General features: G+C 37.0%; 3 protein-coding genes across 4 annotated transcripts; all 3 read right to left on the minus strand.

Annotated features, from left to right (window-relative positions):
* Nucleotides 1-1,008: 1,008 nt before the first annotated feature.
* On the minus strand, nt 1,009-8,818 carry LOC113236739 (sodium channel protein Nach-like). The gene is made up of 11 exons (XM_026472903.1): nt 8,640-8,818; nt 8,468-8,565; nt 6,907-7,009; nt 6,655-6,832; nt 6,357-6,502; nt 6,110-6,215; nt 5,770-6,046; nt 4,421-4,559; nt 2,373-2,476; nt 1,934-2,117; nt 1,009-1,120 (listed from the first exon to the last, which is right to left on the minus strand). The coding sequence occupies exons 1-11, from the start codon at nt 8,816-8,818 to the stop codon at nt 1,009-1,011; spliced, it is 1,626 nt and encodes a 541-aa protein (XP_026328688.1).
* Nucleotides 8,819-9,285: 467 nt separating this feature from the next.
* LOC113236740 (adenylate kinase 7-like) lies at nt 9,286-18,725 on the minus strand. Its single transcript, XM_026472904.1, has 16 exons — nt 18,494-18,725; nt 17,316-17,492; nt 15,968-16,122; nt 14,869-14,996; nt 14,232-14,384; nt 13,804-13,885; nt 13,594-13,680; nt 13,106-13,264; nt 12,825-12,944; nt 12,294-12,481; nt 12,104-12,195; nt 11,913-12,023; nt 11,556-11,837; nt 11,346-11,473; nt 9,988-10,146; nt 9,286-9,631 (listed from the first exon to the last, which is right to left on the minus strand). The coding sequence occupies exons 1-16, from the start codon at nt 18,723-18,725 to the stop codon at nt 9,428-9,430; spliced, it is 2,457 nt and encodes an 818-aa protein (XP_026328689.1). The 3' UTR covers nt 9,286-9,427.
* An 810-nt stretch (nt 18,726-19,535) lies between these two features.
* Nucleotides 19,536-24,835, minus strand: LOC113236787 (band 4.1-like protein 5). 2 transcript variants are annotated; one of them, XM_026472965.1, is made up of 2 exons: nt 24,814-24,835; nt 19,536-24,307 (listed from the first exon to the last, which is right to left on the minus strand). In XM_026472965.1, exon 2 carries the CDS (start codon nt 24,291-24,293, stop codon nt 22,263-22,265), a length of 2,031 nt encoding a protein of 676 aa, XP_026328750.1. In that variant the 5' UTR covers nt 24,294-24,307; nt 24,814-24,835; the 3' UTR covers nt 19,536-22,262. The 2 variants fall into 2 exon arrangements, with proteins under 2 accessions (XP_026328750.1, XP_026328749.1); XM_026472964.1 differs by lacking the exon at nt 24,814-24,835 and adding an exon at nt 24,597-24,671.
* Between the last annotated feature and the right edge of the window lie 278 nt (nt 24,836-25,113).

The following is a 25,113-nucleotide window of genomic DNA, read 5'->3' on the forward strand; positions in this document are numbered from 1 at the left end:
TTCTCCTCTCAGCTGTAGGTGGCCATACGGGAACGCTATTGCACTCGTCCGTGCCCAACCAGCGGTTATATGTCATCAATCGTTAAAAGAAAAGATTCTATCAGACAAAAGAAACTAGCATTTTTCACAAAAAAAATGAATATCATAAAATATGATAGTAATAAAAACATCATAATATTCAGTAAAATAAATATAATGGAATTTTAATGGATTCATTAAAAATTTACTATTTTTTACAGTACCAAATAGACCTTCTTGGTTTAGGCAAAACTAAATAAAATATACATATTTTTATGACTTGAAAATATTATTGTTAATTTCTTTTAGTTTAGTTAGTAAAGTATTTTTAAATAAAGCAGTTTTTTTAAATAAAGTTACAAATATAACTACAACTCTGATTAAAGGAATAGCTTTAAAAATATAATTACAATTTTAGCAAACAACTCCGCTTAAGTAATTTCATGTAATTTTAGAGGAGTGTCAAAAACCTGCATATTATTGTATAAAAGGTTTTTTATAAAAAAAATTACCTATTATTAATAATAGGTTCAAATTAACAAATAATAGGTAAAAAAATCTTTGCCTACATTTAGCTTGAATAAGTTGTGCATATTTTCTTCATTATGAATGATTAATCTATTTATGTACACGTTAATGTATAGAAATGTCAGCGTTTACATGTTAAGTAGGCTTTACTTGTATCCAGTACCTTAATTAGTTTAGTAAAACTGCCGTAATCAGAGATATTTAGATCTCAACAGAAGTGTTCGTTTATTGAACTGCATTATTGTAGAAATTTTGGACTCGCATATACAAGTTTATTAGGTATTTTAATGTTACTCTCGAATATTTCGAACTTGACTGTTACGTATCCACGGGTAACCACGATAATGTAGTTCGATAGAATTTCTATTAATAGCGACATATAAGATGGATGTGACCAGAAATAAAAGCTATTCGATCCAAAGCTAATGTTTTATTGTTATTATAATTTTGATCTATTTTTCATTATGGTAAATAAGTGTTGTATCCTGGAGGTGGGGAGTACTGTGGCGGCTGCGACTCTTTGGCCCGAACCAACGTCGGTCGAGGCCCACGCGGAGCTGGAGGTTGCTTCCACCTTAAAATTTGCATTATTGATTTTGAGATTTCATCAATTCCAAGATTGGTTGAGTTATAATGGTTGCACATTTGATGCGTTTTCTACTGTACACACAGGACAAGACATAAATTTTTTATTTTTTTCTTTATTTACTCAGGAACTTTGGTCATTATTGAACATGTCAGTCCCATTAGAAAAACAATATATATAAAAAACTTAATAGAATCCAAACTGACAAATCTTTTGATTTGTCAATTTGGATCACTACCTAACCAAATGTGTATATAAAATCTTAGCGTCATATTTCTTGACTCAGACAAAACGAATTGGAACCAACCAACATATAAATGTATCAAAATCAACCTGCGCACCCCTCATGGAAGAATGGCTTAAGTGGAGTTACGTCAAAAACGTCTATTGCTCCATTAGATACAGAAAAAATAACACATCCTCTCCAATTCTTGTAACTTTAGCGACTAAGATAGCGTTACCAGAATTGGAGTGGATGTGGGTTATATTTTTCTGTATCTAATCTAATGGAGCAATAAACATGTTTGACGTAACTCCATTTATGCAATTCTCCATGAAGGGTGCGCTGTGCAAATAATTGACCACTAATTGGTTCCATCCGAACACACTCCAAGAGCCTACGCACAATGACTATTTGAACCCTGCTTAAAATTTTACGTAGTCAAACCAAGAAACACGAGGATGTTCATACTGCATGGTCCTGTACCAGATTCCTTTTCCTGGGACCTCTTATCAAAAAAATACTGATGACAGGCTTTTTGCCAGATAACCGTGCTGTATATAACACATTTATTAAATTACCAAGGCACCAGACTGAGGTTATGTGGTGGTTTGGGCTGTCTCAACCGCTCGTCTCGCTCGCGCTTTAACATGTCGCCGTCGCGAGCTGCCGCGCAACACGCGCGAAGAGTGAAATAATACAGCAGCTCCACGCCCGACAGCAAGGAGAATCCAAGGAACAGACCCGCGATGCCTCCAAAGGATACTGGAAACGGAAGTACGATTCGTAGATGATGACGTTCAATATTTTTTCAGTTTCAATAATTTTGTAATGGTTTTCGTTAGCTACCGTCTCGTATTTAGTTTGTTGTACATACGTTACACAATTAATACAAAGTTCAATATGCTATGTACTATTTCGTAACAAAAGTGTTAGTAGACCAGTGTAGTAGATCCAGTGAGTATACGTATTATAATGAGGACTGCGATGTCACGTAATATTTTATAAAAATAAACTCACCTAATAAATCAACCCAACCAAAGAGCACCTCTCGTTTGTATCGCACCATTGGCCACGATACAAATTCTGTTTCCAAAGAAGTTGTTGTAGTGCCTTTACCCGTACTGGAAGGACACGAGTAAATTATTATATAAGTACTATTTAGTGTTATGTAGAGTACTTTGTAGGAGTGAAAGCTATTAAAAGTGTGGCCTAGCCTTAACGAAAAGAAAGGAAAGGCTCGTCCACATAATTTATTTACAAGTAGAAACGAAAAAGGCCAAAAGGGTCAATATACGTATCTGTGTATGATTTCACAGCATGACACGTGCAGTTTGAGTTTTCCCTGAGAGTGATTTATGAGCACGTCCTCTGGTTTTCAGAATTATGGGAGTGACGACGGAACGAATCAACCAACGTACTAAGAATAGGGAAAGACAAAGGAATTCGAGAACGATTCAAAATTTTAAAAGTAAGTGGCCAGGAACCAGTACAGAGGTTGATAAAAAGGTGGGATGACGATGGAGGATGTCAGTATCGTCACAAAAGTAACAGAGAATCCGTTGAATCTTCTATAGAATTTTTTAACTTAGGTACCTTCACGGTACTGAACCACTCAACTTACGCACATGTCTTGTTCGCTATGCTCACAGACATATATCTAGATATATATCTGTGGTTCCGCTATATATGCATTCGCTTTTAGGCTGCCGATATCACCCATACTTGTAAGCACTACAAGGCATCGCGCTCGTCAGAACCTGCGCCATACTATCGTAGACGACTGGCATAGCGCGGTCACATTATAGCAATTAAACAGCAATGGTTACTCTACATACTGTATTCTATCTAGTATAGGTAGGTAAAGGAATTTTAAATAGACTTTTTAAACAGGCAGCCACGCGTGAATCACATTTAAAATAATAGTTGGGCTCAATACTAAACAAGAAATGCGAAGCGAGAAATTGTGCGACATTAGTTGCAGTAGTTGGTTCAAGTAACTATGAAGGTTTTAATTGTCGACGTGGCACTAGTTTTTTAACATTGTTCTAAAAACTATAATCATATACATTACGGATAGACAATACAGGATCTTTCATTATGAATGTTAATTAGTTTGTTCTACAAATGTTCCCTGTGCGAATTTGTTTTAATATTGTAATGTAGTGTTCAAGAAAATGTCTTACGATATTTTAGAAAAGAAATTTGAGAGAAGTTCGCTTATAACTAAACTAATAATACTATTATATTTAAAGGCGATACTCTAATAGCGCATTGGCACCGGCAGCTTGATTTTGATTGCCTCTTCTGGTCGGAAACTGCGTCTTTTCCGAGTCGAGCGCATAATTGCAATTCACAACTGACTGATCGGAAACTTTTGACATTTCTGATCGGAACAATAGTTGATTTATCTCACAAATTAGAAATATATAGTTGGAATCAGGTTCATCTTCTCGCTCAGAAACCCATCTGATTTCGATCCTACCTACTACCCGACCGGATCGATTCCGATTTGAATCAAAATCCGGACGCAGGATGTCTACCGCCTTCGGCAGACTACTTCTCCTCGCCGTAGGTGACGCAGTTGACTTGCTATTAATATCGAGTCGTATTACACTACTTCGCCTTGCCAAAGGCCTTCGTGAATCGCCGCGCATCGTGATGGGTCGCAATCGCGGGCAAATTGAAACCTCGGCCGACCATCGTGTCGCTTGCGGGAGGCGACTGTGTCACCCATAGCGTTTCACTTATTGGCTTCGGTCGATTTCGGCTGCGTACTACAGTCGTCAGACGACTCGGTATTTAGGTACACCGGGTAGCTTTCCGCATTTTGCAGGCAAGCGCGGGTCGCCTGTCGACCTGTGCTGTACTGGTGTAAATGAGATATAACTTAATTTTACTAAATTGCGCTCGTACGCACTCTAGATGCAATACGTACGTTGACGGAATCGTACCACTAATAATATTTAAAAATCTTTGTAAAGGTCTGTCTAATAATTTTTAATACGTAATGCTCGGGAAATTGCGTTTGGTTAAATAATTTAGCTACGTATTTTAAGGCAACTTACTCAATCTCGGTGAGTTTTTCGACTTCATACACGGTGTGTGAGCAGCCTAACTCGCACGCGCATCGCGTTACGTCAGTTATAGCGGCCTCATGTTTCGCTATACACTCCAATTCTTTCACAGTACATGTTTTGTACCCAGCTGTAAAAAAGTTGTGCTGTGAATATTCTTAAATTGAAAACAGCACCAAAATCAATTATTTATAATGCGTGTTTCGTGACAAACTTGAAAAAAATCAATATAGATTTTAAAACGTTCGTGTTTATTCACGTAATAATTATCACTTAGGTACATGTTTCGTACGGTATGACTTCTTTTTATTTTCCCGATATTTCGTAACGGTCAAAATTCCATGCTCCAGGGTGAACATGAACTAGTGATAATCCTCACTGCCAACACAGTCGATTTCTTCAGTAACTATACCTATATTGGTACATAGGGCGCACTGAGTTTCCGGAACTGGCCACTTACATAAACAATATTATAAAGTAATTATAACATTTTAAAATGGAACTCTTTGGCTGTAGAATACAGTTTGTTCATCTGACTATCACTTGTTTTTACATTGTGGCGTCATTTTAGAAATTGGTTGTCTACATCACCATGGAATTAACTTGTGCAAATTTTCGTAGTATGATTTTCTACGACTTTAAGTGTAATTTAACAGCTTAGCGGAGCTTCGCTCGGCTTCAGACTGCTTTTGGCGATGAAGCACCATACAAGACGACTATTTATAGTTGGTTTGCAGAATTCAAAAGCGGACGTGTAAATCTGTGACGAATTTCGTGATGGTCGTCCGTCCACTGCTGTGAACAACAAAAACATCGTTGCTGTGCGCCGTATTATACCATGAGATTATGCATCTTTAGGCATAGGCATGAGTCAAATACAATCAATACTACACAAACATTTGGGTGTGAAAAAGCTGTGCTCTCTTATGAGCCATTCCGCATACAGTCCCGACCTGGCACCTTGTGACTAATTTATTTCTAAAAATTAAGAACCAGTTACGCGGTTAACGATTTTCATCACCTGAAGAGGCTGTCGAAGAGTATGAAAAATATGTTTCAGAGTTTGTCACGGAGGAATGGCATAAATGTGTTCAAAATTGGTTCATTCGTATGAAAAAGTGCATTAACACTAACGGAGAATATATTGAGAAACAATGAATTCATTTCTGACCATTTATAGTATTTTTTCCTCATTCATTCCGGAAACTTATAGTGCGCCCCACGTACTTATATGTAAAATATCGATGTCCTACTGGCTTTGTTCGCTCAATTAATTTTGGCGGTGATTGTACCTACTTCACTGTTAACTTGTCAAATGTTAAGTGCACAACATTACTTACCTATTGGGGGATAAAAATGGGGTACACATTTACAAAAAGAACGACTCCTTTGCATTCGACATTGTCTCATGCAAGCTGAGTATGTGTATATATTAGACGTTTCTAAAGGCTGTTCGTCGGCGAACACGCACCGGCGTTGTCGGATTGACAACTGCCGCGCATCTTCGGTGGTATACGTATGTTTCACTGAAAAAGATACTTTTTCCACCCTGCGATCCCAAGAATGCTGAGCACTTAGCTCCAAACCAGCCATTTCCTCCGTGGAATGAATGTACACCTGCAAAAATTTAAAGTCGATATTTTATTGCTATAAGATGATACCAAAATTAAAGATACGTACATCTATCGTCGTGTCATTGCGGTAGGAATTGAACATAAAAGACCACTTAGCGTCAGTTTCATGAATGAACGCTTCAGTAAATTGTTCCATTTGGGTCTGAGATTGCCTGAAAGTGGAAAGCGATTAAGCATACATAAACAGTTTAATATTTCAATATAATAATACATTTTATTTATTGTTTCTATCTTATAAAGTACATATTATACTTAGTAATAATTTACGAAAAAAGCTAAGGTGTCGTATTTACCAAGGCCATGTCTTTTCAGCGTGACGCGAATTAAAAGCATAACAAAATCCCATTTCAGTGAACACCGGCACTAGTAAGTCACAACATTCTTCAGAATCTCCTTTCCATTCACAGTCATAGAATAGATTCTCACAGTGTCGAACTATCTGTAAAAAACCAAAAACAGTTACACAGCGTGCCTAAGAAATCGACGTCAAGTCGCAGCAGGGCTGTGGCCCACAAAAATACATGTGACACTATGGCATAGACACATTAATGCGCAAGATTCGATACATTATAGGAATATACACGTACGTACTTCAAAGACAGCTGCTTTCGGGTTTAAAGCAGGTTCAAGCCCGTCAGTGTCACTATTTCCCACTAGCTTAGGCTCTGACAAGTATTGCCCAGCTTGCTCGGAGATAGTTTGGTAACTAAGACTAGCCAACCAACGCAGCATATCTGCGGCATGCGACGGCGGCTCTGAACCCCATGTCCTATAGAAAATACACATAATATAAAGATAATTTCTTACAGTTCATCTAAAATTAGAGATGGGTAAAAGACTTACTTCTCAATATATTCTTGTAACAACTCTTCATCGACAGGATTCAAATCGCATATAGTTACCGCCGGAAAGGGCACATCCCAGTTATGAAAATCGGTGTCCAAACCTATTACAAATTTAAAGTGTCTATAATTTAGCGTATTAAAATGACGGAACGTATGAGTTTTAGGGTTTTTGCGATTGTTACTTATTGGAAATGAAACTATTTTTCGGGATGTAAAAATATCAACTAATAAATATCATAGGCTAAGATTGGCTGAAATTTGTAAAACGAACTTTCTTGTCGACTGAAGCAAAAATGGCATTTACAATACGAATTTTGCCTAAATTTAAACAAGAAATTGCGAAGTGAACTTAAATTTTCGTTTAATTTCTTGCTTAAACTTAGGCATAGTTCATTTTAGCTTAGTCGAAGTCAAAGTCCGTTTCAAATCACCAACAGTCACCAACGTTTTCAAAACCACCAACAATCGAGCGAACACCCGCCATTTTATCTTATGTGAGAGGTGTTTCAGACAAGGTGCGTCTATCAAGACCTATTTCAAGACCTTGAGGAAGATTTTTCAGTAACCTGAGACACATGAAATGTAACATCTCCTTAATAATAAGGCAATCTATAAAGATTGCTGGAGCTTGAATGCGAGTGCAGCAGCAGAGTGTCCATTGTAAGGGATACAATGGACAGACAAAACGAAGCATTTGTATACACGTCGAAGAAAATATAGCTGATGTCAAGCAACGTCGCGTAGACTGCAGCTTGCGGATATATCATAGATAAACTTATATATTCAATTAAGTATGACAAACCCCAGATCCTTGAACAAGACGTTTTTACCCAGGATGCTGTGAGAGGACTATGCAATTAACACCCTAATTGCAACAAGGGAGGTAGTTGCTCCGTATCACCAGTTTGGGATCCAAAATGTTCTCTTATGAGAAATCCCAAGCAAACATAAGACTACAGTATACTGCTCGTTAATATTTTTTTCCTTTTATTTGGTAAATTGAATTTATTTGGTAAAAAATAGCGTAAATTGGAGTAAGGATGTTACCAGGCGTTATACAACTGTTTCACCGATCGTGTTTTTGTTTTACCATTATATTAATTAAACTCTCCATTCCTTTTGCTATAACTGAAAAATAATCAAGCCGTTTCAGACACAAAAAATCATACATCCTCTTAGTAATGTTTTTGATTCTCGGACTATGGTTGACATCAACTGTATCTGACGTTTATGCACCAAAAATAGGATTCTCGATCGCACGCAGTCGAAGTTTCGACTTTGATCACATCGAATTCGACTTTGATCAGGACTACGCGCATTAAATGCAAACATGCATTTGGTAAATAAAAAAATTAGTTAAGTTAATGATTTATGTAACGACTGTTCAAAATATGGCAGTTTACTATATTAGACATAACTGGTTGATATTTAAATCACCACAGTAAACCGTGCATGACCATGGGATCTGTAAAGAGCCCGAAGCGTTGGAATATAGGTACGCGATTTAGATACTAAAAATAGTTTAATTTCCAACGAAACAACAGATTGTTGTAGCTTACCGGTAATTGTAGGGTTAGTCTGAAACTTCTCCCATAAAGTGACTATAATGATGCAGGTTGTAACGGCTCCTATAGCAGTGAAGCTGAACCACATAAATCTGGATATTCAGAATAATTTACTAAATTCTCGAAGATAGAAAGCAATATAAATATCAAGAGGAGAGTGACTTACTTTTCGCAAAACGGTCTTTCTTTTTCTGCAATATACCGGACCCCATGTAATGTAGAGTTATTAAAAAACTCAGTAGTTTGATGACGCAGACTCGCAGCCAATAGAGATAGTCCCCCTTCATCAGATTTGACCTTCCCAGTTCTTAGACGGGTGGTCCTAAAAGTGGCTTCTGAATACATTTAAATGTTTAGTTTTTTCCCCGGTGCAATGTCCAAACCATATCAACACCAAATGACACAACTGAACCAACAAAATTTGAGTAAATGTTGTACTAAACCACCCAAGAGATAACATCGAAAGTATCGATCACTATAGCGTGATTGTCATGTAACCGTATCCGCGCGCTCGTGACATTGAAACGGTATTAAAGCACTAAAATATTCATATAAGTTACGAACAAACTTTTTTCAAAAAGCTCTATTAAATATAGTTTACCTTTATAATAATAATGATATAAATCTCGATTCCATGTTCGACTCTCAAACAATTTGGGAAATTAGTCAATGTTTACTAATTCTACAACACCTACTGCGCAGTTAAGGTTTGTCGGTAAGTTATAAATCTAATAAATATTTCGTGGTAGATTCCATCACGAAAATAAAAGCAATTACAAAAATAAACTATTTTACTTTGACCGACTGCGTGTCGTTTCGTGTCACGCACGATTTTGTACATAATAAATCTAATATTTAATTTGTTTGTAAAGCGCAAAACATTAAAAGAATGTATATATATTTAGGTATCATATTCATAAGTAAGTAAAAGTAATTTATGAAAGTACAGTCAACTTATAATGCACTCATGGGATTTATCACATGCTTTTTTTCCTCTTCAACTTCCGCATCAGACGGAATAAGAGGGTCAATCTTTATTTCCAAGTTTTTAAGCGCATCATCTAGTAGTTTAATTCTGCCCAACATCTTCTCGGCTTGCAGGTTGAAACCCGGTTCGAGCATTTTGCCGTTAGGATTCAACTTGAACAAGTACTCGGCCTGCAAACAGCAAAATAATTGTATCCTGTTATTTATCCAATTGCCCCTGAACCTAATTACAATATAACAAATTTTATTCAACAATAATCATTGTAATTTACAGACTTTCGATACATGCTAAAAGTAGGTACCTAATTAACATGAATAATAATTTATGATACAACAACCGGACAATACATTACTCCATTCAAAATAATACCTACATGGATTACGGAAGTTCTAGGGGCGCATTTATGAGTTTGTATTGTATTCAAGACACTATATTTATTTAAAGAACGTCATAAGCTCATGTTGCAAGAGAGCCGTAGAAAAAGTATGGACAATTGTAGAATAGTATATACATGCGTGGTACATACCAAAAAGTCAATAGGGTCTTCAGGACGCAGTTTGGCCACTTCAAGCAGAGCAGGAGTAAGAGTAGGGAAGATGTGGTGAACGAGATAGTTGCGCATTGGCTCTCCTGCTGCCGCTAGTGCTGCTTCCTCTTCTTCGCGGAGTAAAGCGTATAACTCGGACTAAAATGGAAATAGTTTTAGAAACCTTTGAATACATGTATTAAGCGTGTTTTTTTTTATTAATAATAAGTGCATTTGATCTCCATCTTACCTGATGGAAAGTGACGATGAGGTCGACGATGTAGCACGCACACCTAAATGCCTATTCATTGTCGCCTTGAAAAGGTCCAAGTTATAGCGTTCGGGGAACAAGACCGCAGGCAGGGAATTTCACACCCTTGCCGCTCGCCATATAAATGTGGCAGCAAAACGCTTCGCGCGAATCCTGGGCATATCCACAACAGTCCACGTCTAGTCCCCCGATGGAAAGATGACGAAAGATGGAAAGGGGGAGGCGGAATCAAATTATACAATTCCATCGCACACTGTCCTGTAGAATACCGATAAACAGCCAACTCTACGGCGGTGTTCAAAGCTCTGCAGCTTCGCCTCTACTAATTTCGAGTCACCTTTAAGTCTCTTGGCACGCTTGTCTATTGAATGGAAGGCGGCTAGTTGGTATTTAGCAGAGCCATCTCATTTACTGGCAGCAATACTCCATACACGGCCGGACTTGTGCTTGGTACAGCTGAAGCAACTGTCCCGGTGTGAAGTAACCCCTCACCTCGGAAAGGATGCCAAGCTTCCTGGCTGCATTTTTGGATTTTTGGTCATGGATTCAATGTATCTACCGAAGTTTAGATTGGACGACAGGTCCATTCCAAGTATGTGAAGACGGTCGGCTATCGGTACGGATATATCACAAAAAGTCGGGGTCAGGTGAAAGGGACTCCGTTTTGTGAAGAATAGTCACGCCTGCGTTTTGGTAGCATTAAATTTGACAAGATTGGCATCGCCCCAATCGGAGACTGCCTTAAGTGTGAAATTCAAACGACTAACCATGGACTCTCGACAAGACTGGAGTTCTTCTACACTAACCCTTGCATTGGTCAAATATCTGTCCACAATTGTGCTGTCATCAGTATATCCAAAGGCACTTGGGAATTAATATATCATTGATATGCAGCAGAAAGAGGGTTGCGGACAGTATATAAGAATGAAGAATCTAACACCCGTTGTTCAAAAGAGTCATACATACAACTCAGGCGCACAGTTACGCAGAATAGCCCTGCCCTGGAATTCCATCTGGCCCGCTAGCTTTATAGGCCAAATTATAGATAACATTGAAAGCATCAATTAACTGCACATGTTGATCTTACCCAATATTCCATTTTGTCTTCACGTTCCTCTTGCATTTTCTTTTCCATTTCCTTCAAAATTTGTTCTTCTTTAGTTCGCAATGATTTAATTTCTTGGGCTTCTTTTTTCTCAGCCTCTTCAGTTAAGGCTAAAAATTTATTGAAAAATATGTGTTTATATAAAATTAAAGCGATTCTAGCTGCTAACGAAGTAGACTTATTAGGACTTACCAAGCAGTTTTGGATAGCGGCAAGGTCTGCCCATACGCAACGCAACATTAGCGTATGGTTTCTGCATGGCATAATCATTGTGATCTTTCACAGGTACCACCAGAGGGTGTATATCAAGCTCATCGAAAAAATTAAGAGGCGTCAAATCTCTTGTGTCTCCGACTCGGAACTCAGAGAGACGTTTAAGGATAATTTCTTCTTCCAAATAAGAATCTCCTTGGGGTTGACGCATTGCTTTTTCACAAATAAAGTCATCTGTTGCTTCAAGAGAAACGACGATATCTGCAATATTCCGGTTTTTTGTCTGTAGAAATAAAGCCTAAATTCGTCTAAAATTTAAATAATAAAATTTCGTACCAGGCAGTATTTTCTTTAGCACATTACTGTAAAGTTCAGCGTCTTCTTCGAATTGTTCATCTTCATTATCCTCCTCAGCCACAGAATCCGTTTCATCACCCCTCTCGAAAACTTATAAGGCAGGAAAATTTGTCAAGTTAATAATATACCTAGTTTATAGTTTATGTTTACACATTAACGTAGAAACTTACGTGTGGCACACTGAATTAGATTTGTTGGGAATCCGTCAAGCACCCAACCTTTATTTAAGGCCTCATGACCTAAAAGTCGTTGACGCAAAAAGCTGAAAGATTTGAATGTTTACGCATTTATTTTATAAAGAACACAACTTAGGTATGTACATGTCAGGTATACCTACTTGTACACAGCAATAAAACTTACGAAATAATCTCTTCTTCACCGAGAGGTCGCCCTGACCGTAACATTGCAAGGGTGTTTCTTGCAGTTTCTTGGACAGCCTCTTCGTCGGCAATATCTTCCATAGATGCCGTAACATCATCATCTTCGCCGCCTGCAATACCAAGCGCTGCAGTTTCACCTTGTGTATTCCAATGTTGCACACGCCATCCCTATCGACGTATGTATAGGTATATATACCTGTTCAATGTAAAATTGTACAAAAAATGTACAATTTCTACATATAGAATAACACGCAAACGGGTAATAACCAAAATACAGGTGCGCTCCACAGACATATAATATATCCAGAGTGAGATCCGTTCATACCTATCCAAGTTTGTCTCAGTAACATATATACCGTACACGTGGGATTCATTGTAAGACCCATTGTGTTATCGCTCGATAAACACAATAGAATAGATTACATAACTGTTCGGTCTTTCGTAACAAAACATGTTTCTGTCAATTCGTAATCAATTATTTGCCTTCAAAGTTATAGATCTGAGCACTAACCAATTCTTCAGTCATATCCGCAGCTATCGTTTCTGGCGACACGTAAAGAAGACCATAGCGTTCGCATATTTGCTTAGCCAGAGAGGTTTTTCCCACTAGTGGCGGCCCATAAATGACTACCTGGGGACATACATGTCATATACCTATACGACAGCACGAATATACAAGTACGTCACTAGCATATACCATAGATATAAATCACAAGAATAGTTTACAAATTAGCATGTAAGTATGTAACTAATAAAAAACGAAATAAGATATATTGAATTCAAATGTATGACCTTGTAAGGTTTAAGCCCCCTTTCTTTTTTAAACTGTTTAATCAGTGCTGGTATATTTTCTCCGAATGTCAATTCGGAGGTCCATTCCAGTCCCATGGTTTCAACAATGAAGGTCGGCTCCATATTTAAGTTAATGGTGAATAAGTCAAAGATTCTTTGCTGTAAAATTCGTGAAAGAAACTCTAGAAAACTGCAAGTCATAATTAGTTTAAAAAATAAACTTAATGTTGACGGTGATAGGTTGATGACATCAGGGGCACAACGGTTCGCACTGTGGCTGATGGATGAAAACATTACGGGTTCGAGTCCCGGTAAGACCAATTTAGGTGTTCTGCGCAGTGCCCTGAAGTCAATTCCGTTGCACTGGTATTCATAGTACCTATAGGTAATTCCCTAATTCGAGTCCAGGTAATTTGTGTGGTTGTCGGGTATGTTATTAAGTAGGCATTATTATTATAGGTAAGCTACGAAAAAGCGAAAATATTTACATCTAATTCTTTAACCAAAAATGCGTCTTCTGGTGGTAAACACTTGAACATTCCAGATCCTACGATTCTTCCGAGAGGTTTAACTATCTGTAACATGGGAAATACTTTCGTTATCTACCATACAATGCCCTGTATACCGTCACAGAACAACGCATTGTGATAACAAAACAAATATGCGGCGCTACGTGTAACGACGAAGTTCAATATTACCTCTCTTTGTTTCGTAATATTTTGCTCTACAGCCAGAATGTACAACTTCTTTGGAAAATCGGAGATCAAATTGTATACAATTCTGTAACATTTAAAACCATTAATATGGACGTTTATTAAGATTTATTAACAGAGATACGTGCAAAGAGGCAAATAAACAAAAATTTTAGACATCATCACATAGTTTGGTCCGTCAACAAAAGCACTTGTGTTATGGAAATCGGAAACAACGACGCTACAACAAACATCCAGACCCGAGGTAATATAAAAGTTTTCTATATTGATTCCGCCGGGGATCGACCCCGAGACCTCTTTGATGGCGACATCATGAAAACTGATGTGCAAGTCATTCGACCAAGGAGGTCGTCATCTCAACGCCATCGTCACGTCAACTAGGTATCTGATTGCTAAAAAACAAGACGGCTTACTGAGCTAAATCCAATACGTTGATAAGCGGAACAGCGTTTCCACCACGGCCGATTATTGGTAGAAATTTTTCGCATTCCCAAGCCTTTTGGAACCAATAATATAACACGTCTTCCTTTCCTCCATAAGTGACTCCAGTACATACCACAATAGCGCTAATGACAAAAAAATAATAAATACCATAATTCGGCATTGAAAGCCGAAAAACCCCAACACAAAGATGTATAACAGACTCAGAAGAGCTCCTTTTACTAATGGTCGAGCTCTTTGTGAAGGAGTTCGTCCAATGAAGTATTGCCACCTTATCTTACTTCTGCCACCGTAAGGGTGCTGATGAAATTACAGGCACTTGGAACTTGTCAACTTATGTCTCAGGGTGACTGGCGCAGTGGCAGTGTCCTTCACATCTTTGGTATTTAAAGCTCAGAGTGGCAATGCAACTGTTATGAACAGGCGTGTAACTTGTCATCAGGCGCATGACTTGTTCGTCCCGTCATTTGATAATATAAAAAAAAGAATTTCGTCGACCTGCTCAGTTGGCAGAGCGACGCTACTTTGTTTTTGCTTGCATTAATAATTATAACAATTACGACAGATACCACAATTAGAGAAGTGATACAAAAAATTCATGTCCCTTACCCGATCTGACTTTTATATTTTCTAGCTATACCAATCACTTCGTTTTCGACATCGTAATAATCTTTATAATTTGGATGAGGTTTCCTTTTACGAAAATCTGATTCAATGAATGCCATTTCTGGATTTTCCTGTGTTATGTAATAAAAAAGCAATAAAAATTGTAAGCTTTTTTATAAAAAACTGACCTTAAAAGTTTGTGGGATTACACCTATTTGCCAAGTTTTATTAACATCGCTTACCTACCGGAAAGGGCGCGAAACCGGATTCATCTCCTAGTTTGCCACTCTACTATCTCCTACTTTCGCTAACAGTAAAGTGAGCATTACTGCGTTCTGGTTTTGAAGGGTAAAGGTGCTGGTAAAACATCGACACCCTCAGATACAAGTTAACGGACTTGTTAATGCAATTTCACCGGTACCTTTACCCTTCGAAACCGGAATGCTGTAATGTTCACATTACTGCTTGGCGGCAGAAATATGTAAGGTGGCAGTGTTTCCCTGGACGAACTCTTTCACAAGGAGCTCTACTGCTACTGAGGAGGCCCCAGAAACCTGAACCACTGCGACTCAGACGGGTTTATAGCAAGTGCTTATCTCATTAATTTAGTAGCAGCAGACTCCTTGTGACAGAGTTCGTCCAAGGAAGTACGGCCACCTTACCTATTTCTACCGTCAAACAGTAATGTAAGCATTACCGTGTTTCGGTTTTGAGGATTAGGGTGCTGGTGAAATTACAGGTACATAGGACTTGTCATCTTATGTCTTAAGGTGACGGCAGTGGCAGCGTCCTTCAGATCTTTGCGGTTTAAAGCTCTGAGGGGCACTGCAACTGCTATGGACGGACGTGTTGCTTAACACCAGGAACACTTGTTAGTCATCATTTTTTATGATACCAAATGACGATTTCGCATCATAAAAAATAAAAATCCTGAACACCCTGAGTGTATAGTAACAATAACGCTATCAAGATGTTGATGGGTTTGCCGCGACACTAGCGCATCAAGTGTATTCCCTGATAAAGCGTCACTATGGCGTTGTGTGTGTGGGGGCTTCAACAGCATCGCAGTTAAATAAAAAAATTAAGATATAGAAGTTCATACAGGGTCTAAAGGCTTCGTCGCAGCCCAAGACATTACAGTAGATATGAGTATCAAGTAACGTTTCTTGGATTCACCACCGGCGTCATCGTTCGCATCTGCGTCGTCAGGCTTTAATCCCATGGATTCGAGTTGTCTCTCCAGCAATGCTTTTAACACTGCAAAAAGCCTTTTGACATGAATATGTTGTTATACAACTTAGTACATACGTCTAAATGACCTGAGTATGCAGGGTGTGTCCCGTGGTTATGCGACACGGAGGGAAAGTTTTTTGAATATTTAAATATTCTAGAGAGGATATTTTGTTTCATGGAGACGTTGTTTTAAATTTTTATTGAATTGATATTCAATTGTTTTTTGTGAAATTACTCCATTACTTATTATTAGCACAAAGATAGAACACGTAGAAAAAATTCCTTCGATCCGTCTGGATTCGAACCGACGAACGTCTCCTAGCAAACCGTGGCAGAAGCTATGCCAACTGCAACACGGAACAAACGAGAACATATTAGACATTATTTTATTTTTTAAATTAAGAAATTATTCATTCTAAGACTATTCATTATCATCATCAACCCATTTATAAGTCCCACGGCTGGGCACGAGTCTTCTCTCAGGCGAGGGATTAGGCCATTGACCGCCACACCATCCCAATGCGGGTTGGGGACTTCAGATGCTTTCCGAGACTTGTGAACCGTCTTCGACGTGATTCGTAAAATATAGTTCTTTTTTATATTTAGTCGGTTTCCAGATGAGGCAAGCAACTTTTCGAGATTTTGAACGCAGTATTCCTTTTAAAAATAAAATGTCTCCATGAAGTATAATATTCTACACAATATTTAAAGTACTTTCTCTCCGTGTCGCACAGGTGTGAGGCATCCTGTATACGTACAACTACCTTCACCTTAAGTAGACTACATAATTCAATTTAGTGATCTAAGTCACTTGGTTGCTAGAAGTAGACTGGGTTTATTGAATTATCAATAATAATTATTAGCAGTCATATTTTAGTGCACAACTCAGTATACTATTGATTTCCTTATTCCGTAACACCGTATTATTCAAATACCTATCTGAAAGAATAGCGTCGGCTATATTTGAAAACCCTCCTAACTCCGTTTTTGGGTGAAATCTCTTTATTATTCTTCAAGAGTAATATTGGGCTTTAAAGCTTAAAATATAATTTGTAGATATGTTTTTAAATACAAAGTAAAGGTATAATCATAGATTGTCATATACCTAATTATTTCTAATTATATATAATTCTGTTTTTTGCGTCTAATCAAAAGTTCATGTTATTGGCGGTTATGAGTTTACAAGTTTAGCTGACGATAAGAATGTGGCTACTTACATTTTAAATATTCCATGGCGGTATGGACTTCTTCCCTATCGTAGCTTATATCCAAGATAACTGTCCCGCAAGTAAGCAGTGTTTGAACTAGCTTTTTATCTTTGGATAAGATTTTAGCCACATTCTCCATTCCTTTCTTCTTTTCTGTTTGGGGATCCTTTTCATTTACGACGGTAGCTAATAAAATAATATTATGAAGTGATTAAAAGATAAATTTCATATTTTATACCGCAAGTCATATTCAAATACAAAATGGTGTTACGGTTAAATTAAACCCCAAAAACTCAGTAGATATTTAAAATATTACTTAAATTTATTTACTTAAAATTATTTATTACACCCTTTATCAAAATTAAAACGCACCATTACAAGCGCACAGTAAATACACAACACAAGAAAGTGTAACAAGGACAGGTATGTACCTACCTAATGGGAAAACATGATCTGACCCGCACAAAAAACGCATCGAAAAAGACGAAATGAATTATGCGGTGTGACAAGTACATAAAAATCAATATTCATAATATTGGATTACTTTAATAAATTAATTTAATGAATCTCTATGAATTTGAGTAAACATTTCGAAAGGTGGAGATACATTTTAAATTATCACACGTTTTTTGCTTTGTAAACGTTCTTATCAATGAAATTTATTGAAAATCAGAGATATCTTTTGAATTATGCAGCGAATTCTAAAATATTGCTACTAGAACCATTGACTTTTTCTAGAACCGACTTATTCACGTTTTGTGGGTGCAGTCAGATCTTAGGAGCTTGCGACATTGAAAAATGGTGTCGCCGAAATAAGCTTATATTCCAGCATACATAGTAAAATATTAAGACGGCATAACGATTAAATCCGTTTTTTACGACTACAACACACAGACAGATTTAAGTTAAGCGCTGTGGTTCTTGAGATTGAGAAATGGTGGCGCTGCGCTTACTGCAGTGTGTAGAATAAAATACCCATATAACTTTGAAGCATTCGGCGGACCGACTAAATCTAGTTTTTTGCGACTAGAGCCGACTACATTACGACTTTTTACCCGACTGATCAAACTTCAAAATTTAACCATGGTCACGCAGGAATAAAGGACAAACTAGAATTCGTGATTTTCCTGAAATGAAGTTCGTATGAAAAACGAGTAGAAATTAATATGAAATTACGAATGTCTTACCGTAAATTTCATACGGGAATTCCGGCGGAAGAGGCGGCCTTGGTGGTGCATCTTCCCCGACAACGGTGTCCGAGACACTAGGCGGAATCGCATTTTTAGCTAATATCTTAGAAACTTCGCTAAGCACACACATACCGTGGTACGAGTCTGCGTTGTTCATGAAATAACGTTTAAACGAAAACAGTTTCTCCATTTCTAAATGTTTTTCAGAGAACTGTCTAGAATACGACATTTTTACACAAATTTATATACCAATCGTTTCAAATCACTTTAAAACTAACACTCTTTACCGCAAAATGAATTGCCTTGAGATATTTTCGTTTTAACTCTTTGGCAATTATCGTTGATATCTTCAAGAATATGTCAAAATAAATACTTATTTCTCATATCTCATAAATACTTATTTATTATTTCCTTCATGGCAGCCACTATTATGTGCCAGTGTCAGTTTTATAAGAATAATATTATAAAAATTATAGCGATCATCGCCAGTGTAAGCTTTATTTGAGTCTTCTCTCTTATTTGTAAATTTAAAACTCACTCTTAAAAACTCAATTCCAAGGCAGCCGCACTTATTTAGGGACTTGACTTGAATAATACATACAAAAAAACAGAATCCAAACAGATAAATCAAAATACTACCTAACCAAACATATATACAAAATCTTCGCGGCACTAAAACGGATTGAACCACCTAACATTAAATGGATCAGAATCCAAAATCTTTGAAAATAACCGCACTCTGATAAGTCGAACACAAATGACGTACATCCTCAGGAATTCCATACTCTTCGTAATTTGGAGAATTCACCCCCTCTCCAAATACAAAAAGATTATGAAACGTGTCCGGATCGAAGCCTATATATATATATATATTGTGAGCGCGCGCTCACAATTCTAACGATGATGTTTAACAAAGATTTCAATAATAGATATGGTTGATGTTTAATAATGTTAAAATTTAATGTCATTTTATGTAGGATGTAGGGGTTTTAGAGAAACTATTGATAAAACAATATTATTCAGCAAAATATGCATTTTATTAATAAACCATACTTACTACAAATAAAATATTATATAATACTACATTCAATAAAACAAGCCTTGATTAGGCAAATATAGTCATTAATATATTAAGAGTATCATGATTATTCGTACAAATATGTGGTTATTCGCAAAAGCTGCATTCCGACGGGATCTTAAACGCACAATGGCAGTTGGAAGGAATGGCATGGCTGCACGTCCCAGTTGTGCAGCTTATGCGAGTACACCTTAAGAATTAAGTACTTCATTAAGGGATTGAATGAGGAAACTCAAAAATTCAAATTCACATTCTCTCTCTCTCTCTTATACATAATTACAAATTTAAAAAAATGTGGTATGAAGGGCCGAACATGCGTTGACTCGTACAAACGTTCATTAACCTTACGTCTTTTACGTAATAATTATAAGTATCGTTGAATAATGTCATCGTTGGTTTGCATAATTTTAGTAGAAATGCTGACCGTAAGATATCTTAGGCCTAATTCCGCGATAACACGCATAAAGGTTGTTTAAAAGTCATACCAAGCATTAATAAATTTATCGGTTGACTCTGAATTGGCCTATGCACCGCTCTCGGAGCCAGTATGAACCATCTACACATTTAGTAGTTGTAGAGTTCCTTGTGAAAGAGTTCGTCCAAGGAAGTACTGCCACCTTACCTATTTATGCCGCCAATCAGTAATGTGAGCATTAATTAGGTTCTGGTTTTGAAGGGTAAGTAAGGGTTCTGGTAAAATTACAGGAACATGGGATTTGTCAACTTATGTCTCTGGGTGGTGGACGCAGTGGCACTGCAACTGTTATGGGCAGGTGTGTCGCTTATCACCCAAGGCCAGCACGAACAAGCGCGACTTGCGCAAGAGCGACATTAAGCGCGAGATCTCTGCGCGAGATTACCAGTAGGTATCTTGCGCTTTATGTCGCTCTCGCGCTAGTCGCGCCCTGCCGTATTAGCCCTACAAGCGTACTACTTGCTCGTCTCTTCACGTACGTAGGTATCATAAAAAAAATTGTTACCGAAATAATATGTGTGATATCAGTTACCCGAAAATTTCGGTCGTCATAGGTTTGTTTCTTTTTCGCGGTCTTAAAGTTAGTGATATTTTTATTATCTTTATCGTAATATGAAATTATAACGTGAGATATCATACGGTCGACGTCCCCTCTAATTAGTGCCCAAGCCGGTAACCTATTACAAACTCGAAAATTGTTTTGTCCGTAATAACGTTTGTTCGAATTTTCATTACACCGAAAACGGAATTATAACGAAACAGTTCTTCTTTCAGGATATGTTGAATATTTATCGCAAAGACACGATTAGGTTTGGTTAGGTTAGGTTAATTTAGGTTTAAAAGAAAAAACATTTTCCCCTCAAAATTACTTTCGAGGTTATGAAATTTCGACCAAACGTTATTTCTGGAAAATGCCATTTTGGACTACTCATAGGCAACCGTCCAAGCCGTTAGCGTAAATCAAATTTCAGTTGAGCACTCAAGAAAGAGAAATCCATAAGTAAATAATATGAGCAATATATTAAAGGTATGAGTAACATTACTATGGACAAAAAAATCGTCGAAGCAAGATAAGTTCATTTTTAATAAGAGATATCAATACTTTGTTCCCAGGCACCTTATAAAATCCTTAAACATTGGCACTACCGTTGTATATTTGTATCAACAATAAGTGCACTTGGTAATTACATAAAATCTGTATTTATCCTAAAGCACTAAAACGAGGACGGATAAAATTTTTTGTCGATATAAATTTCACTAGTTAATTAAAATAGATAATTATTTTTTTTATAATAATATACAAGTTCATGTTTCATTACGCGATGCCAGATGGTGTGTGATCTGTTGTCTATGACTAATATTGTATACTGATCGCGTATACAAATACAAGTATCATATAACACGACACGTGGTGTAGTCGTAATTACCTTACAGAATATGTGGCAAATATTTCAATTTTGTGAAATTCCTTCAAAAACATTTACTCTTAATAGGCAAATACATAATAATTATTTTACTTGTCATTATTCAGAATGTATGGGTTATGGCACATTTTTCCGTGAATGATTGTCATAATATAATACTGTTCCTTGTACTACTTAAATATACTAAACTGCCATGATAGCGGTAAGAGGACGGCGCTAATCGATATTTAATTATTTAAGTACATGAATTACGGAATGCACCATCGTTTGCATTTTGATGCAAAATAGATTAACGACTGAACATAATCAGCGTCGAAAGTTTTGTTATAAGTTACAGTATACGTGTTAAGTACTAATTGTCTTGTTCTGTAGTATAAAATACTAACTATTTAGGAATGTTTGGTACCTTTTAGTAGGTATAAAATAGTAATTACTGTTTCTGTACCAAGAGTTAAGCAAAGTCGTATTAGGATTTATCTCATTTTAGGTTTCTCTCGAAACTTGAAAACGAGGTTTCTCCTAACCAGGCGGAAAATCAGCACGTTAACCTTAGTTGTGAGCGAAAAAGTGCTCAAAAGTTCTTAATAAAAAACTTGAACAATCTACCGAAGTATGGATGTAGTTTCTTAATAGCTTACATTCTTGTATAAAGTATATTTGTAAGGCAATGAATAAGTTGGAGTATATAGTTATACTTAACTCTAAACCGATTGTCAAATGATAAAATTACATTAGGTATCTCTCGTATAAAGATTTGAATAATTTATCGAAATTTAACAAGCTAACCAACTACAATTGTGTTGTAATGACGGATTTGCGATGTATGATTGTGATTTCTTTTTCTCCGATTCCTGATGGTGAACTTGGCTCCGACGTGACAAGCCAAGGCGAAAGGGATGATATTGGCTGAGATTTAGGTGTGACGTCTTCTTTTCTTTCTTGTGGTTTCGGAGACGGTGACTTTGCTTGAGAAAGCGGTGGTTCCACAACTACGATTGAAACGTATTGAGAGTTGTTTGAGTTGGGAGCTTGGGATTCGTTCAAAATCTTAGGCGACGGTGGAATCGATGGAATAGTAAGATTGATATTTGTGGATTCGTTAATTAACTTAACCTCATTTTCACGAGCCTTTAATATGTTGTTGCACTTTAACTGACCAGGAGGTAGAGCTTTCGTTGAAGATAAATAGCATTTAGCTTGATTATTGGGCACTTCTTTATCACTCGCAGAATCTAATTGATCTCTTTTCACTTCGTTCTTAGAATCGTCGTTGTTCAACTTCTCTTTCACTAAACTCATGAGGAGATCGTTCAATGGATTGGAATCTGTGACGGGAGAGCAGTTGCATGATGGTTTATTAATAACGAGTTGCGTCAAATTGTTCTTCTTTTCTTCCAAAGCTGCCTTTTCGACTTTACTGAATAATACTTTGTTACTAATAGCGTCGTCTTTCGATATCAATACTTCTTCTGGTTCATTATCAACTACAACGTTTTTAGTAGATGGTTCACCTATTTCTGTCATTTTAGGCTCGATTTCAACAAGAGATGATTTTTGTGATTTGGCACTACTCTTTCTGGACAAGGTATCAATACCACTATCAGGAACAAGGACAGAAGCCTCTGCTGAGGTGGAAGGTGTTTCGCTACTGGTCTCAACGGTGGCAGAAGTTTCAAGTTTAGCTGCAGTGTTTTGCTTTTCACGTTCCCTCAAAACGTGGCTCTGTCTCCTAGCAAATCTTTGACTTGGACGTCTTTCAAACTGAACAGTGCGCCGTGCGCGATTTTGTTGTGTAGTTTGATATTCAGTTTTTCCAGAATATTGAAATCTCGATCCCATTCTGAAAAAGTTTTGTCTAGCTGATGGACCTTTAACGGGAGCTCGTAGGCGGAAGAAAGTGTGATGTTCGACAGCACACTTCCATAAATGTTTGCAAGCCCTCTCATTATGCAAACGAAACACGAAAGTGTGTTCCTGTTCCCGACCTTGATCATCATCTTCTACGACAACTAGAGTCAGTTTTTTTTTCTTGAAATCTAATTTACTTATTTTAGGCCAGAAAAATAGACCAATTTTTTGGGGGCCCTCAAAAACGAGAATGCCTGTAGGTGTTAAGCCAAGATGATATTCACATCCATCTTTTCCCAAGACAATGTGCATGTCAACACCATACATTTCAAGCCATTTAGCTTTGTTAAGGTAGTTGACCTCAGCTTGTGCAGGTGTAAGGCCTTTGCATTTTTTATACTCTTCCAGTATTTCAATTTCCATTTCTTCTGTCTGGTTAGGTACAAATCTAAACTCAGAAACAGTAGCTGGGGTGTGCACAGCTTCATCAAAGTCTCCAAGTTCCGATTGTAGTGCAAGAGCTGCTAGCTCCACAGCAGTAGAATGAGGACATTCTAATTTGCTCTCCAAAATATCCTTTTTCAGTTGCAAAAAGAATTGGTACCTTGTCAATTCTTCTCTCAAATTATTGGGTTCAGAAGAATAAAACTTTACCTTCAACCGTAAAGTATAGGGTGGTCCGATTTTAACTTGTTTTTTTATAGTTTTTGTCGGGTCCAACCAGTGTTTGACATTGTTTGTATCCGTGAATTGCAAACCAAAATAGTCTTTTTCAATCAAATCTAATGAGTAGAACACTTGTTCGTATAATTCACCGGCGCTAGATTTTTTTGAGAGATTTATTGACAAGTCAGTGTCATCAAGTAACATTACCTTACATTGTATTACGTTTTTGTTGATTGAAGATTTCTGTCCTTGTTTATTGCGGTTCTGGCTCGATGAGCGGCCTCTTCTACTGAGGAATCGCAACATTTTAAACTAAGTACCTGTTAAAGAAAATATTTCGATAAATTCAAGTAAACAAAACATAAAATTTTATTATCATCTCAAAGGATTTATCTAGTTGAAAGATATCTGTTCAATGCATTAGACCCAATGGAGACCATACTCTATCAATAAAGATTAACGCGTGTAAAGAGAACATTCCAGGTAAGAGTATAAGAAAAGTTTATAGGTAAAAATATAAGAACCTTGTGTGGCCCTTTATTAATACTACCTAATTTAACCAATATAACTAGTATTTAAGTAAGAAACCTGTTATAACTAGATACTTACATAGCCCTAATCTAATTTACAATAGTGAACGTACACGTCTTGAGAGTATGACATTAAGCTTGGGTCAACGGGCCAACAAAAACTTGATTGTGCAAACTTGCGCTGCTGTTTGGTGAACGTGGTCAGTAAATTCGCGCGTATTTTTTATGAACGGCAAAATGAAAACAAAAGCAAGTATTAGAAAAACGTACAAAATAAAAAATTAAACGTCCTTTACCTCACAATCGTCATAAATTATCAAATTTTAGGACGCAGAACAATCACCACCACCGTTGTCAGTCACTATAATAGTGTTTGGACTGTTTGATAAATTGAATGAATATATAGTGTGATCTAACTGAAGTATTCAAACTTCTTTTCTTTTAAATGATTCAGTTTAATAAATTGAAATATGTTGTAACATTTTAATAGATTTGTGAAGAATCAAACTTTTATCAGTTATTTCTTGAGAAATGAAAACAAAAAAAGCATTACGAATAATTTTTAGTTGAATACTGATACTAATGAAACACTCAGA

This window comes from Hyposmocoma kahamanoa, unplaced genomic scaffold (assembly GCF_003589595.1).
Source record: "Hyposmocoma kahamanoa isolate Upper Pololo Valley unplaced genomic scaffold, ASM358959v1 92, whole genome shotgun sequence".
In the NCBI taxonomy this organism is placed as follows: domain Eukaryota; kingdom Metazoa; phylum Arthropoda; class Insecta; order Lepidoptera; family Cosmopterigidae; genus Hyposmocoma; species Hyposmocoma kahamanoa.